Source organism: Thamnophis elegans, chromosome 1 (assembly GCF_009769535.1).
Source record: "Thamnophis elegans isolate rThaEle1 chromosome 1, rThaEle1.pri, whole genome shotgun sequence".
Lineage (NCBI taxonomy): Eukaryota > Metazoa > Chordata > Lepidosauria > Squamata > Colubridae > Thamnophis > Thamnophis elegans.
The window spans coordinates 178,670,938-178,689,792 of record NC_045541.1 but is presented as its reverse complement, the minus strand read 5'-3'; the positions used below and the strand labels follow the sequence as shown (position 1 = coordinate 178,689,792).

Here is an 18,855-nt window from a genome sequence, read left to right as displayed (position 1 = left end):
TTGGTTTCCCCCCTGGATTTCAGTTCTTGCTCCCACCGGCTCTTAACATCGGCTCGGATTTTGCGGGCTGTTTTCAAAGCCGGTGGTAATGTATTTTTATTTGGCTGCTGGCTTTTCTCATCAGCGGAGTGAACCCTGCACTATAGGCAGACCAGGCTGTGAAAGGTTCCCCAGATTGTGAAATCTGATCAAGCCATTTATTTTTCCTCTCCCAAAAAGAGAAACAGCATGTTGATTTCTGGCCCTTGCCAGAAAAACCCTTGTGTTCGTTTACATCAGAGGTCTCCAAACTTGACCACTTTTAAGACTGGTGCACTTCAACTCCCAGAATTCCTCAAGCCACTATGCTGGCTGAGGAATTCTGGGAGCTGAAGTCCACCACTCTTAAAGCGGCCAAGTTTGGAGACCCTCAATTTATGTCTTTCTGTCTGGGATGCCCCCAGTTTTCCTGGAAAGGCTTAAGAACAGGAGGTGATTGGGCGATAGTTCACTGTCCTTTGCGGCCTCCGTAAAGGTTAAGGGACAGATGCTTTTCAAAATCTCCCAGAAGCCAAAGAAAATGTGCTGACAATTTGTTTTGCACTGTGGGCCTGCCCAGGTTTACTTCCCATAAAAATTTCCCATTAGTTTACTCCCATTAAAAATTGTGCCTAATAACCCACCAAATCGAGCAGAGGTGAGTTAAATGCTTACACTGTGACTTCGAAGTTTCTTCACATGTCCTCGCCTTCCTTGACTCTTCAGGGCAGGCAGGCCTCGAAAACCAGAAATTTATTCATCCCTGCAAGAGGTGGGTTGCAACTTGAATTCTTAGTATTAGTCGCTTCGGCCCCTTAAACTTGGGCTATCAAGCGATGATTTATTTATTTTTAATTATGTCAAGGGCAGAAATGGATGTTGAAAGATAGATAGATGAATAGCTCACAAACACACACCCTTACTCAGAGTTGATTCTTTTTGGTGTGTCCTGTGAATTCTTCTATGCAGGCTGCATAGTTGGGGTCGAGAGGCTGCATTAGGCAAGAGGAAACTAGTGGCAAAGTGAGTGAGTGGACAGACGGATGGACAGACAGATAAAAGTGACTTGACGGGATTGAGAAGGCCTGGTGTTTGCGTTGGAATCTTGAAGGACCTTTCTTGTCCCTTCTTTCAGGGTCTACCTCACTTACCAACCTCAGTGTTACAGATGTTGTAAGGTGGCCAAGGCTGTTGATGGTTTGCATGACTTCTGGACCATCTTAACTCTTCATAGTAGCGGGACAGGTGAAGGTCAGAGGAGGCTGAAGTAAAGGATGCCAACATGGGGGCTGCCATCATCTTTGGTGCTTGCTTATGTCCAGATACTTTTTTCCCCCCAGATCAAACAAACCCATCCTGGGTATCAGAAACAGTTTCGAAGAGCGTTTCTCAACTTCAGGAACTTTTAAGAAGGGTGGGCTTCCGCATGGCTGGCTGAGGAATCCTGGGAGTTGAATCCCACCCTTTAAAAAAAAAATTTCCTGAAGTTGAGACACGCAGCTTCAGGGCTCTTCCTTCAAAAAGACTCGGTTAAACGGCCTACCAGCCGCATGTAGGCTTGATTGCTGCCTCACCAAAGAGAGAAATTGATCAGACCAGAAAGTTTCAGAATGTAGAGTCGTCATGTCCCCAGTTAAATCTTGAAGCAGATCTAATCATCATCCCCTCTGGGGTGAACCTCCGTTGGAGGCATCATTTCAATCTGACGGCCTCCATCGTTTTAAGTGATCGGGGTTCTGTTTTGAATCCATCTCTAATTTTGTTCTGCTTTGAAGCAGAAGTGGGGGGGGGATGGAACAGTATTAGTTGATGCCTGAGGGTGCTAAAATATGTTGTTTTGTTTTTCTCTTGGACTTCGAAGGAGCAAACCACCCCAAAGGTTTTGGATTCCTTGGTTTGGGCAGGGTGGAGCAGCAAATGGCCAATATTTGGTGTTTGTTGGAGACTAAAGAGGTGATTTTGGAGAATCATTTCTTCGTCTTCACGCAGCCCAGGAATAACAAGAAGCAGAGTCTTAAATTGCCTTGCATAGTATTTCAGCCTCTGCAGCTTTAAGATGATTGGACTTCAACTCCCAGAATTCCCCAGCCAGCTGGCTGGGGAATTCTGGGAGTTGAAGTCCAATCATCTTAAAGCTGCAGAGGTTGAGAAACAGCTGCTTTAGGGGCTCAAGAGAACTACAGAAATCTCAGGGTATTTTTTCCCTCCGTGAATTTTGCCGCTTTGGGTTCTTGCAGTTTTTGAAAGCAAACAGAATATTAGCAGGTAAAGCAAAGGAAGTTTCGGGCTACCGTTTTGTTTTTGGAGGGGGTTTGTTGCAAAGAATGGAGTTGATTTGGCAATCGTGGCAGGGAAAGAAATGCACAAGCAGTGTATGCTACACTTGAGAGCCAACCTTCCTAACTTGAAGTAAATAAAGTTATACCGACAGCGAAAAACCCAAGAAGAAAATGTCATGCTGCTAAAAAAAATACACAATTGTGTCTCAGACTCTTCTTGTTAGTCTTCATATGGGCGTGTGGCTAGAGGTGTTTGCTTTGATGTACAGGTAGTCCTCAACTTACAACTGTTTTGAGTCTGGAATTACGGTCACATGCCGGTCACCAGCATGACTTTGCCTGATTTTCCAGCCTCTTTTAGGATGGTTGTTAAGGGAATGCAAACAAGGCGGTCGTTAAACAAATCCATTGTTCACAATGGGTGTTTTCACCCCAAAGTTTTGCAAATTGTGGGTGTGTGACTGCGGGGCACTGTAAATGCCAGCCAGTTGCCAAGCACCCAAAAATGCAATCATGTGATTTTGGGAGGGGCCATCGGGATTTCAAATCTGGGTTGTCAGTAACGGGGGAAGCCCATTGAAACTACGAGCGGTCATAAGTTGAGGACTACCTGTATGTGGTGACATTTTTGATCCTGAGTTATGACACCTGCATTTCTTCAGAGTTTGGCATTTTTTTTGGGGGGGGGGGAAATGAGTTATAAATGGAAGAATCTGGTAGCAGGATCCAATTCTATGGGGCTACCTCATGTCCTACTGCGCCATCTAATCCACTGATGATATTACCTAGTTTGGTAATGAAATGCCTGCAAGAAAATAACTCAGTTCAGAGTACCCAGGACGCCACATTCAACCTTGAGCTACCAATACCCCACATTCCTTTCTGGCACCGATGAGGTTATCTAGCTGGGTCATGAAACGCAAGAAAACAACACAGCTCAGAGAGCACTGAGGAATCCACAGAGAAATTCTCCCTAGGCCAGAATCTGGATTTCTGCTGAGCACCTGGTAGTTCAGGTGCTGCCTAAAACCGTGATATTCTGTTTACCAGGCAGAGCAAATTTAATATGAACTGCTCCTTAAATTTAACTTTACAAGGAAAAGAACGAGTCCCTCGTTCCACTAATCCCCATTTATGCATTGATTCATATCTTACTGGTATCGTTTAGCACTGGTAAAACTGGTGCAGTTTTGGCTTGGATGCCCTGTTTTAGATGCTCCCCTGAATATAACGTATCTCGTAGAGGCAATGATCCTCTGCCAGTTTGGGGGGTGGGGGGCAGAAAAGGCAAGATGCCCGTTGTGGCATTGCAGTTTAAGCCCCACGTTTTTATAAGTGCCTGAAGACGAGTGGAAGAGAGGAAAGACAACCCCCACTCAACCCGGCCCCAGAGCTCTTTTCCAAAGAAGGAAAACCCATATTTCCTTGCAGTGCCAAAAAAAAAAAAATCCCTATTTTTTGATGATAAATAAATACACAACTTTGCCCCTGAGTGGATGTATTAAAACACAGTGTATCATCATCTTTAATGCCACTTCTCTGGACTTTCTCTGGGAACTGGACCGTGTCCTTCCTTTTCCTCGGATCTGATGGAATGCAGAAAAGGGAGGAATTGGGACTGGAGGTCTTCGCATTGTAGCAGCTCCTGGCTTCTCCAGGGACAGTCAAGTGAAAATAGAGGTAATGTTGAGTTACACACCCATGTTTCTTACACACCCCTCTCTCTCCCCATCTACCTCCTTCCCTCCACCTGAGCACCTTGATGTATGGATTTCATATTTTAACTTTCATATTTCAATTTCAGATTCTTATTTTACTGGTCGTCTTTACCACTGGTAAAACGTCCAAAGTTTTAGGCAACTTTTAACACCTATGGACTTCGACTCCCAGAATTCCTCAGCTAACCACGCTGGCTGGGGAATTCTGGGAGTTGAAATCCACCCATTTTAAGCTATCTTGGAAGCTTAAAAAGCTCTCGATTGCTACGCCTTGTCTTAAGCCATGGCTTAAACCTGGCTATATAGAGTAAGCCACAATTCAGTTCAGACACCCCAAACTCTAAATAAGATCACAGCGACACTCCGCCTCTTCAACCAAAATCAAACCAGGCTCCTTATAATGTCATTTGCACCACGAACCAAGGAATTTTCAAAGGCCCACATATATTGCATAGATGTCGTGTACCTTAAGGCAATTGTACACATCCTAGAGTGTTCAACCAAGTTAAATCGGGGTGCACTTTGAAAAGAAATAGGTGCCCTCTACCTCCCATTTTGAAGTCTCAGCTGGGCTGCAAAATGGTGCCCCACTCCCCCTTTTCTAAAGAGCACGGAAGGATCCCAAAACTCCTGTCTCCCAAATTGCAAAATTAAATATATAGGTAGTCCATAGGACCACAACTGAGGTATTTCCCTTCCTAAGCAAGACAGTTGTGAGGTGAGTTTTGCCCCCTTTTTACACCCTTGGCTTGCCACAGTTGTTAAGTGGCTGCAATTGTTAAGCGAGCAACATGGTTGTTAAGCGAATCTCGTTTTCCCCGTTGGCCTTGCGTCTCGGAAGTTCGCAAAAGGGGATCGCACGACCCCGGGGACACTGCAACCATCATAAATAGGAACCAGTGAGCAAGAGTCCGAATTTTGATCACACGGCCACAGGCATATTGCAACAATCGTAAGTGTGAAAAATGGTCCCTTTTCCCCTTGTAACTTTGAACGGTCGCTAAAATGAATGGTTCTAAGTCAAGCACTACCTCTAATGCGTTTTGTCCTTTGCAAGTCTCTCTGGGGGGATTGCAAAGAGGAGATGGTCACCCATGAAACTTAGGTGGACTTCAGGTCCCTCTGTGCTGTTCCATTCAAGGTCCTAGTTCTTGTTGGTCCTTACATCTTCGCACAATGTTGCAAGTCAAAGTGGCCCCTTCTGTTGTGGCCTTCCAGTAGAGCAGATTCGGAGAGTGAGGAGGTTGGGGAGGAACCTAGGCCAGTCCTGGAGTCTGGGGAAGGCTCTGAGGAGGGCTCTGTGTGGGAGGCCGAGAGGGGGCCAGGGCCCTCTGACAATCATTAGCTGCTTTCAGAGTCAGATATCAGTGGGGCAGAAGAACAGCTGGAGCCTGTTCCCAGTGGGTGCATGCGCAGAGTCGCCAGACGAAGGGAAGAGATAAAGAACAGGGGTCGACTTGGGAGTAAGGCCACAGGTGGATGGTGAATGGCCCCTCCCAGAGGAAATAAAAGAGGAGCGAAAGGGGAGTGGAGTTTGCAGGAGACAATTAGTTCCCTTAATTGGTTTGTGACTGGGGGATTCCTTGCCAAGTTCTGCAGATCTCAGCCTGGCAGCTCTCCAAGCCAGATAAGGTCTGTGACTGTAAATCCTCCCTTGAAAGACTTTGCTGGATGTGAAGGAGCAGAATTCACATGAAATTAACAAAAGGGGTTTTTCTCGGGACAAGGAGTCTGCTTCAGGCTCTCGGGAAGCCTCAGTCAGAACACCTTCCCTCGACAAGATCATTGATGCTTCTGATTAGGAAATTTTAAGACATTTTTCTCCATTCTTTTTTCATCCATCTCATTTCCATTCTCTGGGGTTGTCCTCCTTTTCCGCCACCGGTGCCCTCTCGATGGTCTCATTGGCCGTGCCAACCATTGGGTTGCTTCTTTCCACCTGCATGTTGTTATAGTCACCGATCTGAATCATCTGGGCATTCTGGATGATGAGCTGGGGGCCTGGCATTGTGTTGGGAGAACCCACCGAGGACAGGAACGAATGGGAGAAGGAAGCCTGGTCCAACCCCAGTTTCACAAAGGATGTTGCAGGAGGAGGAAAGACTTGAGCATCATTGCCTCCTTGGGCTTGCATTCTTGACATCTCCGCCACCGGTGGTTGAACGGATGACTGAAGGTTGAGGACAGCGAGATGTTGCTGTAGCCACAAGTTTTCTCGTTCCCGTTCTTGCGCTTCCTCTATTTCCTGGATCTGTCTCAGGGGGTCCCAGGCGGCCTTCTTCTCCCGGATCACCTTTGGAGTGAAGGTTTTCTTCACCCTCTTCTCAAACACGGGAGACTTTTCACACAAGGGCACCAGAGAAGCGAGCAGGAAGGGCATTTGCACGGGATTTACTGAGTTCTCCTTAGGCACAAACGGAATGACCGAGTTCCTCTTGCAACAGCGGGTGAGGGAGTCCATTAAGGCTGTGTCGCGTTGATAGTCACACAGGCGGCCCGTGAAGTTCCTAGTCAGGAGCACGAGCGTGAAGGCCGAATGGTCCAGGGCGTTCTGGAAACAGTTGAGCTGGCCACGCCCTGGGATGAGGAAATCTTCACTGAAGGTCGCCCCGTTGGAGACCCCCAAGGCCTCCAAGCGTTCCTTCACCCGGCAAGCCACCAGCTCGTCTTCTGCGGCATGCAGGACCACGAAAGTGTAGAACTGCCTTTCATCGTCGGGTGGGACCATCGAAGAAGAAGGTTCTGAGCTACAAGAGGCGAGATCTGAAGTAGAAGAAGAAGAAGACAGCAGAGGTCCAAAACTCGTGATTGGTGCTGGAGCAGAGGAACGGGGTGGACCACTTCCTGCAGAAAGTGTTGAACCCGGCTTCTGCAGAGACGGGGACTGAAAAGTCCGCGTCAGATCTCCTGATGATGCTGGGTTTGGGGTTGGCGGACCCTGGGCAGATGCCGCGGGGGACTGTGTGATTTTGGAGTGAGGCAGTAAACCGGGACCTCTGGAATTTGGTAGAGAAGGTTTTCTTGAATTGGCAGAGCAGCTGTTGGCCAACGATAGAGATCTGATGTTTTCTCCTTGGCCGGTTGTTGGTAGAGGCAAGGAGCCTCCTGTGCTGGGAGGGCTGTTGGAGGTTATTGAACTCTCGCTGATCTTAAGGTCGCTGATGTAGGAGACGGGGCTACCTGTAGAACGTAAAGACTGAGGGTTATCGGGAGGAGAAGAGCTGACGATTGGCCCCAGACTGCTCCTTCTGGCTGGAGTTAACTCCCATCGACCTGAGGCTAGAACTTTGACATTTTTCTTGGGCACCGTTGAGATGAACTGCAGTCCACACTTCTCCACAGCTTCATCCAGAAGACCTTTGAGTTGGGCTCCTTCAAGGTGGCTTGCTTTAAAGGCTCGGATAGCTTCTCTGTAGGCTTCGTCTCGGGCCAGCGGGTCGCAGAGCTTCTCATCAACCAAGAGTGAGTAGATCTCTGCCACGCATTGGGCCACCTTGGCAAGGTCCTTCTGGAGTTGCTCCGGGGTTGTCCTCGTTGCTCCCCCCGTGCCCCAGAGGCTTTGGGAGAGGTGGAGGGCCACCTCGTCATCCCTCAAGCTGTCGAGATGCACCCTGGCCTCATCATCTCTCCCCAAGGACCACAGGATCATGATGTGCAGGAGATGGCAGCTCTTCCGGTCTTGGTGCAAGCAGCTCAGCTTGTGCCTGTATTGAATCAGCCTCTCTGCTGGGATCCCGTCTAGGATCTGGAGGATCCCTTCAAAGCCTCCATCTGCTTGGGAAGCCCCAGCCATCCTGGGTAAAGCCGGGCCCAAATTGAAGGGCATGTCGTGGGTGGCCCCAGCAGAGGAAGAGAGCCTTAAATGTCTGACGTCTTCTAGGGGAAAATATTTGAAATGCTGCGGAATAAGCGATCATCGGAATTTGGGCCAAACTTGTAGGCTGGAAAAAGAAAGAAAGAAAGAAAGAAAGAAAGAAGAGAATGAAATAGAACAATTTGGGAAGCCTGGATGAATGACATGAAAGGAATGAAAAATAAACAGATAAATAAATGCATATATATGCATATATGTGGACACACACACACACACACACACACACACACACACACACACCCTGTTTCCCTGAAAATAAGATCTCCAGCTACCGTATTTTTCAGACTATAAGACGCACCATGATTTTGAAGAGGTAAATTTTTTTTAAAACAGTTTTTGCACTCTGCAGGCCTCTCAAACCCTCTGCACTTTGCAAAAGAAAAAAAAAAGTGGCATGCAGAGCTTTGGGAGACTCTTAGAGTGCTCCTGGGGGCTGGGGGGGACAAAAATGAACAAAAACAGCCCTCCCCAACCCCCAGGAGCACTCTGGAAGCCTCCTAAACCCTCTGCACGTCCATTTTTGCAAAGGGGGCGGGGTTTCAGTAGGCCATAAATGCTGCATTCAGTGTATAAGACGAACCCAGATTTTCACCCTCTTTTTTGAGGGAAACGTGTTTTATACTCCGAAAAATACGGTAATAAGCCCAATCGGGCTTTTGAGCGCAATACAGCAGCAGCCATGAGGTGACCGCCTCCTGCACCTCAAAACTAATAAGACCTCCCTGAAAATAAGGCCAAGCATTTATTTCGGGGGTCAAAAGAAAATAAGGCCCTGTCTTATTTTGGGGGGAAACACAGTACATACATAGGTACTTGCATACCAACATAAATAATTCTGCTTCATTGGAGATACTTAAGGAAGGGACAGATCTGATACAGGGAGTCCTCGACTTACAACAGTTCGTTTAGTGACTGAAGTTACTACGAGGCTGAAAAAAGTGACGACCGTTGCAGCATCCCCAGGATCACATGTGATCAACATTCAGATGCTTGGCAACCGGTTCATACTTACGGCCGTTGTCACGTCATCTCCTTTTTGCGACCAGCAAAGCCAATGGGGAAGCCAGATTCTGCTGAATGAAAGCAACTACCGTATTTTTCGGAGTATAAGACCCTCTGAAGTAAAAGCTTTTGGAGAGGAAAACAAGAGAAAAGAAATCTGCCTCCGTCTCCCAGCCATTTGCCTCCTTGCAGCAAACAGCACAGATGATATACACTGTTTGTGGCGTTACATTCCAGGCTATACTTGTACAGATGCTGTTAAAACTGATATGGCTTTCTGGAAGCATAGTTATTCTCTGCTATTTAAAAGAAGATACAATACCACTGTGGGAAGTTATCATCCAGCCCTCTCGCAGAAAAATGAAATATCCTAGGAAATATTGAAAAGGCAGAATATTTCTCTGGATGTGAAAAGAAACATGTTTTAAAAGACAGAATAAGTTGCCTATAGCTTTCTGCCCATCCCCAGCTAATGGGCCATTAAGATCGCCAGACCAGCCCACTTTACATAATAAAGACTTCTCCTCACTGCAGCTGTAGGGGGAAGGGATATTACTCAACTCTCCACAAGGCATCTGAGAACTCATCACAGCCTAGAGAGTAGCCCCTTGCATGGCACCATGGGAGTCTGATAACCAGTCAGAATACATTTCTTACACAGGAACAGGAAACAGAGAGGTGGGACTGAACAGGGTATAAAAGCCTAGCAAGCCCCTCCCTCAGCCCTTCTCTTCTTCTCCACCAACATTGAAACATGTGATCCCCCTTTTCTGTTCTGGGCTCAAGCCATGTGGCCCTGTCCAACAATAAACCATCTTTCCAAGCAGCCTCCATGTCTCCAGTGTCTTCTTCCCCACTTGGAGCTGAACCCAGAAGGACATTTCTTTCAACACCACTGGGCCTCTTAAAGCATTTATTTTAAAAAGCTTCTTCATTTTGTTAAGTTGTCTAGAGCAATAATAAAGCAGTCTTTAAAAAAATAAGTCTAATAATTTGAACATCCTATAGGCATTTACAGTTATTGACTTACCTCCCTGCAGTAAACAGCCTGATTAGCACAAGAAAAAAAATCTGCCTTCCAGCAATTTGTCTCCTGCAGCAAACAGCAAGTTTCACTTTCAGTTTCAGCATGATGGGCTGTCTCAGGCTGCAGGGATTGCCATGGCCTATTGCTGCCTCTGCAAATCCCATTTTCTCTGTTTGCTGCAAGGAGGTAAATTGCTTGGGGGGGGGCAGAGGCCAAAAGGTGGGGGATGGTGGGTGGGTGGTTCTACATTCAGTGTATAGGACACCCCCAAATTTTCACTCTCTTTTAGAGGTACTTCTACTTTTTATTTTATTTATTTATTTACTTACTTACTTACTTACAAACATGTAAACTACACACACACACACAAAACTTAGACATACACCACATTTACACAATACAATACTAACAGGAGCTTCCTGTTCTTTCTAATAGCAATTATCAATCGATACCGCTCACCTTATATTATTTCCCCTTCTATTGTTATTTCATTTGGATTTCACCATCCTTAACCCTCTTATTTTACTCATAACTATTATTTTTTGAGTTTTGTTATATTCCTTCATTGATTCTTGTTTCTTTCCTCCATCCACCTCTACGATTTATCCCATATCTGGTAGAATTCTGATTCTTCTTTCCCCTGGATTTCTTTAGTTAGTTTGTCCATTTCAGCACAATCCATAACCTTTCTTATTATTTCATCTTCGCTTGGAGTTAATTTGTTTTTTCCATTTCTGGGCAAAGGCAATCTTTGCTGCTGTAATTATATGTAGTATTAAATACTAGATTTCTTTTTTGTATTTTGCAGACATTATTCCTAATTAAAAAAACTTCAGGTTTCCATTCTATTTTAACCCCTGTTATTGCCTCCAGCTAATTTTTGATCCTCTTCCAAAAAATTTTAGCCTCCTCACAAGTCCACCATAAATGGTAATATGTTCTGTGTATTGATTCGCATTTCCAACATTTTGGGGAGGTATTTGTTAAGATTTTAGCTAAACCTGTTGGTGCCAGGTGCCATCTGTAAAACATTTTGTACTGATTTTCCTTGTTAGTGTCATTTTTAAGTTAGTTCCCCCAAATTTTTCCCATTTGTCTAATTCAATATTATAGCCATAGTTCTGCGCCCAGTTTATCATTTGTTCTTTCTCAATTTCCTCTTCCATTTTATACTCCAGGAGAAATTTATATATTCTCCCTATCATCTTTCTATCTGAGCTTTGAATAATTTTATCCAATTCGTGTGGTTCTGTTTCGATGTCATATAATTTAGTATCATTATTGTATTTAGTTTTGATTTGCAGGTAAGTTAGCCAGTCAACTTTCATGTTCTGCCAATTCTTCAATTGTTTTTAAATTTCCCTGTCTATCAATTAAGTCTCTATCTTAGCATTTTGTTCAAATCTATAAAATTTGGATGGGTTGTCCTTTCTGTCGGTGATAGCCAATTTGAGATTTTCACATAGTGGATTTTTTTTAAAGCCAATTTTGCAATAACGCTCTTTTAATTAAATGATTTTGAAAGTGCTTCTTAATACTCTGAAAAATATGGTACTTGCAACCCTAATGCCAGGATTCTACATCAATTACTCCCCGTATGCTACCCACCTGGGGGAGAGGAAATACCTCATCTGGACCAAAATCAATTCCCCAATTGTTAATATCACTTTATAAGGCCTTGGTAAGGCCACACTTGGAATACATCATTCAGTTTTTGTCTCCATGATGTAAAAAAGATGTTGAGACTCTGGAAAGAGTGCAGAGAAGAGCAACAAAGAGGATTAAGGGACTGGAGACTAAAACATATGAAGAACGGTTGCAGGAACTGGGTATGTCTAGTTTAATAGAAAGAAGGACGAGGGGAGACATGATAGCAGTCTTCCAATATCTCAGGAGTTGCCACAAAGAAGAGGGAGTCAAACTATTCTCCAAGGCACCTGATGGTAGAACAAGAAGCAATGGGTGGAAACTAATCAAGGAAAGAAGCAACTTAGAACTGAGGAGAAATTTCCAGACAGGTTAGAACAATTAATCAGTGGAACAGAATTTGCCTCCAGAAGTTGTGAATGCCCCAACACTGGAAGCCTTTAAGAAGATGTTGGATAGCCATTTGTCTGAAACGGTATAGGGTTTCCTGCCTAGGCAGGGGGTTGGACTAGAAGACCTCCAAGGTCCCTTCCAACTCTGCTATTGTATTCTCCAAAGCCCTTGAGGGCAGGACAAGAAGCAATGGGTGGAAACTAATCAAGGAAGGAGAGGGAAAGAAGAAAGGGAAAAGAAGAGGAAGAAATGGAGGGAAAGTAAGAGTAGAAGAGAGGATAGGGAAGGAGTGGAAAAGAGGAAGGGGAAGTAGAGAATGGAAAGGAGAGGAGGAAAAAAGAAAGTAGAGAAGGAGAGAAGAATGGAAGAAAAGAGAAAAGGAGAAGGGAGGAGGAGGAGGGTTGCTATAAAATAAGATGGGCGTAAGGGATGAAAGAAAAGCAACTTCGATTATATTTTTAACCTTAGGAGGAGTAAAAGCTGTTATAAATGTTAAAAGATAAAACATATTATTAATTAGAGTTACGAGATTGTATATTTATGAACGTATGTATGAGAAATAAAAATAAAAAACTTTTTCCAAAAAACTAGTTAAGGAGAAAAGCAACTTAGAACTGAGGAGAAATTTCCTGACAGTGAGAACAATTAATCAGTGGAACAACCTGCCTCCAGAAGTTGTGAATGCCCCAACACTGGAAGTCTTTAAGAAGAAGATGGAGAGCCATTTGTCTGAAGTGGTGTAGGGTTTCCTGCCTAAGCAGGGGGTAGGACTAGAAGACCTCCAAGGTCCCTTCCAACTCTGTTATTCTATATTCTCCAATCCTGGAGGGAGAGAGAAAGATTCAAACGTGGCGGCAAAACTAGCCATTAATCTCCATCCTTTCCTAGCCAGCTCGCCTTTCATGCCAGAAGAAAATTATTCAGACACGGTCAGGCAAGACAAGACAAGACAAGTTGGGTTCATCCTTTCATCGCTAAACTCGAAAACCCCCAACCTAGTTTGTCTTGTTTTTAAGGGTTCTGGAAAGAACAGAAGACATCGATATGCCAGGCCCTTCTCAAGATTTTGGGTGCAGTCCTCAACCACCTCCAGAGAGTTTTAACCGAGTCATAAATCTCCCTGCACCAGAAGAGGAAAATTACTAAGTGCATAGCTGGATAGAAAAGTGTAAATGCCAGCCTATTGAGCTCAGGCTATTTTTGTGGGTGATAGTATAGAGAATGTAGAGATTTCCTGGTGGTCTCCTATCCCCATATGGCAGGCAGTCTTCTACTTATAATCATTCTCAGGGGTTGCCACAAAGAAGAGGGAGTCAAGCTATTCTCCAAGGCACCTGAGGGTAGAACAAGAAGCCTGGGGCTAAAGAGCTGTTGCCCCCGTCTCGAATGGTATGATGGTTGTGTGTTTTAAATTATGTATTGTTGTGTTTCGTTTTTTAATTTTTTGTCTGTATCCCCCTTCCCTGCTTTGAGCTGTGAGCCGCCCTGAGTCCCCTTCGGGAGGAAAGGGCGGCATATAAATATAATAAACAAACAAACAAACAAGCAATGGGTGGAAACTAATTAAGGAGAGAAGCAACTTAGAACTGAGGAGAAATTTCCTGACAGTGAGAACAATTAATCAGTGGGACAGAAGTTGTGAATGCCCCAACACTGGAAGTCTTTAAGAAGATGTTGAATAGCCATTCGCCTGAAACGGTATAGGGTTTCCTGCCTAGGCAGGGGGTTGGACTAGAAGACCTCCAAGGTCCCTTCCAACTCTGCTATTGCATTGTATAACTGAGCCCAAAATTTCCCTCACAAAGCGAGACAGTGGATAAGTGAGTTTTCCCCCGTTTCAAGACCTTTCGCCATCGTGATTAAGCAAATCGTCGCCCTTGTTCACTTAGTAACATGGTTGTTAAGTGAATCCCCATTGATTTTGCTTGTCAGAAGGTGACAAAAGGGGATCAGGATAACACAACGATCATAAATATGGGCCGGTTGCCAAGTGGGCAAATTTTGATTACGTGAACACGGTCACAAGTCACTTTTAAGAGCCGTTGTAACTTTAAATAGTTGCTAAATGAACTGTTGTAAATTGAGGACAATCCATACTTTGATCTGGCCAGGTGCCAAAATTGAACCTTAAACAAATTCAAATCAAATTAAGTAGAATTTTCACCCTGGCGTCATCTTACAGGTAGTCCTCGACTTACGACCCCAATTGAGTCCACAATTTATGTTCAGCGAGACATTTGTAAAATGCGTTTTGCCCTGTTTTACGACTTTTCTTGCCACGGTTGTTAATCCCTGCGGTTTTTAAATTATCGACGTGGTTGTTAAGTGACTCCGGTCGCAAAAGGGAATCACGTGACCCTGGGACACTGCAACCGTCATAAAAATGAATCAGTTTCCAAGCGTCCAAATAATTGTGATCACACGATCATGGAGATGCTGCAAAGGGTCGTAACTGTGAAACACGGTCACAAGTCACATTTTTCAGTGCCGCTGTAACTTCGAACGGTCATTAAACAAACTGTTGTAAGTCAAGGACTACATATATTAGTTAGGGAAAGTGGCCCCCTTGACATGACACTCAAATGTGGGCCAGGGGTAGAGAAAAAAACTCCCACCCTCTTCCAATACTGGAAGAAGGAAGACTTGCCTACAACTCAAGAATGGACATTGAAAGTCACAAACTTTGCCGAGATGGCTAAAATATCGGCATATCTTAAAGATAATTCAAATGAAAGATATAAACGAGACTGGGAAAAATGGATTGACTATATACAAAATAAATACGGGACCAAGAAACTCCAGTTAGCCTATGCTTAAGATCAGAAATGACTTAAATTGTTTAAAGTTGGTTCAGCAAGAAGAAGCTAAGGTCAATGTAGAATGTTATTAATTTTTTTATTTCTTTTTTTCCCCAACAGATTTTAGACTGTGTTTGTTAGAAATCCATACCGTGTACGGGTTCTGGGAAGTCTGGGGGGGGGGAGGAGGAGGGGGGTTGGGGGAGAGGGTGGAGGGAGGGAGGGGTATATATTAGGCTAGACAAGAATTTGGTGGTAAACTAGAATTATTTTGACATACAAAAAAATTGTACTTCGATGTCTTACTGATTGAGGAATGATGAAATGTTTGCCTTAAAAGAAATAAAACTTTTGAAACAAAAAAACCCTCCCACCCTCTTTAAGCAAAAGAGAAGGAAAATCAAGGCCGGCTGGGGAACATGGGTGCATGTCTTTGCATTTTTCATGGCAACATTGTGCAACATCGCCTTTGGCTACTTCCCTCATCTTATATAGCACACCTAGATGTTCCGGGTGGTCTCCTTTCCCAAGTACCAATAGCGGTGCCCTTGCTTCTATGGAAGAACGTTAAATTCTGTCATTGTTAAATCAACCCCTTCTCTCTAGGATCCACACGTACACACTCCCGCACCCCTCGAGTGTCACTCTGGAATCAGCACCTACACAACTGCGACACACCCAGGACAAGCCCCCCTTATCAAATGCTCTCTCTGTACCGTATTTTCTCTGCAACTGCCTCCACGGGCAACATGGCTTCGCCTCCGGGAATCAGTCGTTCTCCTTCGCTCACATCTGCCTGGATTTCATTTTAATTTTTATTCTGACGCAACCCCAGTTCGAACTGGAACACAGAATTGTTCCCCTGGCACTTCCCTGCCAGGCCAAATCCACAAATCAGGTGCCGCTTCAAATGCTACCCGTTTTCCCCGAAAAATAAGCCCTCCACAGTAATTAGCCCAATCAGGATTTTAAGCCCATGTGCTAAAATCCTAAAATAAGCCATTTCCCCCCCCCCAAAATACGCCCTAAGTGAATAAATAAAAGGGAGAATAAATTAAAGCCGAGAGCCAATTCGGAGCAGGGGTGAAGGCACCATGCCAGAAAGTGGGAGGTGGTGAGTTCTAGTCCTGCCCTAGGCATAAAGCCAGCTGACTGATCTCAAGCCGGTCGCCTTCTCTCGGCCTTGAGAAGGAAGCAATAGCTTGAGGATTTGGGAGGTTTCGAAACATGAAATACCAATAGAATAAGTACATAGAAAAAGCCCTTGACTCACAACAGTTCATTTAGAGACGCCGGCCCTGAAAATGCATTTTTCACACTTAACGACCGTTGCAGTGACCTGATTTACATTCAGATGCTTGACAACTGCCTCGCATTTATGACGGCCGCCGTATCCAGGGATCACGCAATCCCCCTTTTGTGCCCTTCTAAGAACGGGGAAGCCAGATTTCCTTAACAACCGTGTGGCTACTTTAACGACTGCCGTGATTCCCTTGTCCGACGGGTGAAGAAAAGTCGCAGAAGGGGGCAAAACTCTCTGAACCAATGTCTCACTTAGCAACATCCATTCGAGGCTCTGCTGCGGTTGTAAATTGAGGACTGCCCGTAAACCACTTCTGAAAAAAACCTTTGCAAGAAGTCAATTGCAGAAGGAGTGGGATTGGAAGGAAGAAAAATAAAATAATGCTATTCACTCCCATCAGCAGCTCAGGGAAAGGTCTACCAGCCATGAGACAGCCCCCCCCCCTCCCAAAAAAAGGGACTTCCAGCCTCCTTTGTAATTTTTTCCCCCCTCCAGTTGGAAAACCTGGGATAAAACTTCTTTCCACGCAGCCCCTGGGGAGGAAATCTGCTCCCTGCCCCCACCCAGCTGATTTTGCAAAGAGGGTGGGGTGGGGGGGTCTCTGGTGAGGGGCTGCCCGGGGAGACTCACCTGGGGCTGCGGCCACTTTAGAAGGCCTGAGCTGGGTCTGGTGAGCAGGAGGCGGAAATCTTCTTACCCCCCCCCCCAAAAAAGCTCTTCGCTCACCTCCGCCTCTCTCTCTCTCTCTCTCTCTCTGTCTCTCTCTCTCTCTCACTCTCACTCTCACTCTCTCTCTGCTCCCCCCCTCTCTCTCTGCCTCTTTCAATCTCTCTCTCTCTCACACTCTCTCTCTCACTCTCGGCCGCTCTCCTTCCTGCCAGCTCAAAATTAACCCAAAATAGGAAGTTGAGTCTTGCACGGAAGGAGGGCTGGAGGTTGGTGTTTCTTTTTCTTTCTATTTCCTTGATTGGCTTCGGAAGTGGATCCTTACACACACACACACACACACACACATCACCAACGCATATTCAAACACAAATCCCTTTGGAGAAATAATAGAAAGACACGCAAACACACACACAAAACCCCTTTGAAGAATTAGTAGAATAGATAGATAGATAGATGATAGAGATGATAGAGATAGAGATTAGATATAGATTAGATATAGATTTTATATATATATATATATGTATGTATGTATGTGTGTATGTGTATGTGTGTGTGTGTGTGTGTGTGTATGTATATATATATATATATATATATATATATATATATATATATATATAGCCCACACTTTGGGAAAATAATAGAATCTCTCTCTCTCTCTCTCTCTCTCTCTCTCTCTCTCTCTCACACACACACACACACACACACACAAATAATAGAAACAGACACACACACACACACCTACCTTTGGAGAAATAAAAAAACAACATGCAAACATGTACAAACACGCAACCTCTTTGAGCAAACAGTAGAAACTCTCTCTCACACACACACACTCACACACACAAATACACACACTTTGGACAAATAGTAGAAACTCTTACACACACAAACATCTTTGGGCAAATAATAGAAACACACACATATGCACAAACACACAACCTCTTTGAGCAAACAGTAGAATCTCTCTCTCTCTCTCTCTCTCTCTCTCTCTCTCTCTCTCTCTCTCTCTCTCTCTCACACACACACACACACACACACACACACACACACACACAGACAGACACACACTTTGGGCAAATAGTAGAAACTCACCTGTTCGGTCAATTCCCAGCAGGGGAGAAGGGGGGGAAGGAGCGATGGGGCTGGCAGAGACAATTAAACTCTGAATTCAGGCAAAGGACGTTTAACAAGTTGGGTTGATCCTTGGAAATCCCTTCTGGACTTTGTGCTCAAAATAAGTGTAAACAAAACAAAACGTTGACTTTGGGTTTGGATTGGTTGGTTGTGATGGAAAGGGCATGTCCTTTTACAGAAAAGTAAAAAGTGGAGGTTGTAACTTTATTCTGGATTTTACGACACTGGAAAATGTAGGCAAACAATAGGCTTTATTTCAATTTTCCCTTTAGTTCACCCCTCTGTCCCCATTCTTTCCCCCAACTTTCCTATTGCTTTTATTTTCATTTGTATTTTATATTCGGATAGAAAAGAAAAGAAAGACAGAAAGAAGAAAGGAAAGAAAGGAAAGAATGAAAGAAGAGAAAGGAAGGAAGGAAAGGAAGAGAAAGAAAGAAAGGAAAGAAAGAGGAAAGAAAGAATGAAAGAAAGGAAGGAATGAAAGAGAGAAAAGAAAGAAAGGGGGAAAGGAAGGAGAAAGAAAGAAAGAAAGAAAGAAAGAAAGAAAAAAAGGAAAGGAAAGAAAGAAAAGAAAGAAAGGAAAGAAGGAAGGAAGGAACGGAAGGAAAAAGAAAGAATGGAAAGAGGGAAGAAAGAATGAATGAAAGGAAGGAAGGAAGGAAAGAGAAAGGAAAGAAAGAAGGAAAGGAAGGAGAAAGAAAGAAAGGAAAGAAAGAAAGGAAAGAAGGAAGGAAATGAAGGAAAGAAAGGAGGAAGAAAGAAAGGAAAGAAGGAAAGGAAAGAAAGAAAAGAAAGGAAAGAAGGAAGGAACAAAAGAATGAATAAAAGAAAGAAAAGAAAGGAGTGAAAGAAAAGAGAAGAAAGAAAGAAAGAAAATAAGTAAGTCACCAGTTTGCTAGGCTTCAGTTCTGCTGAAAATGATGGTTTGCAAATAAGGGCCACTTCTGGACTTCTGTGGGCAACTTCAGGACCCAGCAGGCGTCAAAGGTTGAG

At 44.4% G+C, this 18,855-nt stretch overlaps 1 protein-coding gene across 3 annotated transcripts; it reads right to left on the bottom strand.

The window, feature by feature from the left end:
- Nucleotides 1-5,816: 5,816 nt before the first annotated feature.
- Nucleotides 5,817-17,952, bottom strand: TICAM1 (toll like receptor adaptor molecule 1). 3 transcript variants are annotated; one of them, XM_032229892.1, is made up of 2 exons: nucleotides 17,821-17,952; nucleotides 5,817-7,956 (listed from the first exon to the last, which is right to left on the bottom strand). In XM_032229892.1, exon 2 carries the CDS (start codon nucleotides 7,839-7,841, stop codon nucleotides 5,859-5,861), a length of 1,983 nt encoding a protein of 660 aa, XP_032085783.1. In that variant the 5' UTR covers nucleotides 7,842-7,956; nucleotides 17,821-17,952; the 3' UTR covers nucleotides 5,817-5,858. The 3 variants fall into 3 exon arrangements, with proteins under 3 accessions (XP_032085783.1, XP_032085859.1, XP_032085946.1); XM_032229968.1 differs by lacking the exon at nucleotides 17,821-17,952 and adding an exon at nucleotides 16,690-16,802; XM_032230055.1 differs by lacking the exon at nucleotides 17,821-17,952 and adding an exon at nucleotides 15,473-15,747.
- Nucleotides 17,953-18,855: the final 903 nt, after the last annotated feature.

Coding starts and splice junctions, on each gene's coding strand:
- TICAM1 (XM_032229892.1), bottom strand. CDS start 7,841: ATGCCCTTCAATTTGGGCCCGGCTTTACCCAGGATGGCTGGGGCTTCC.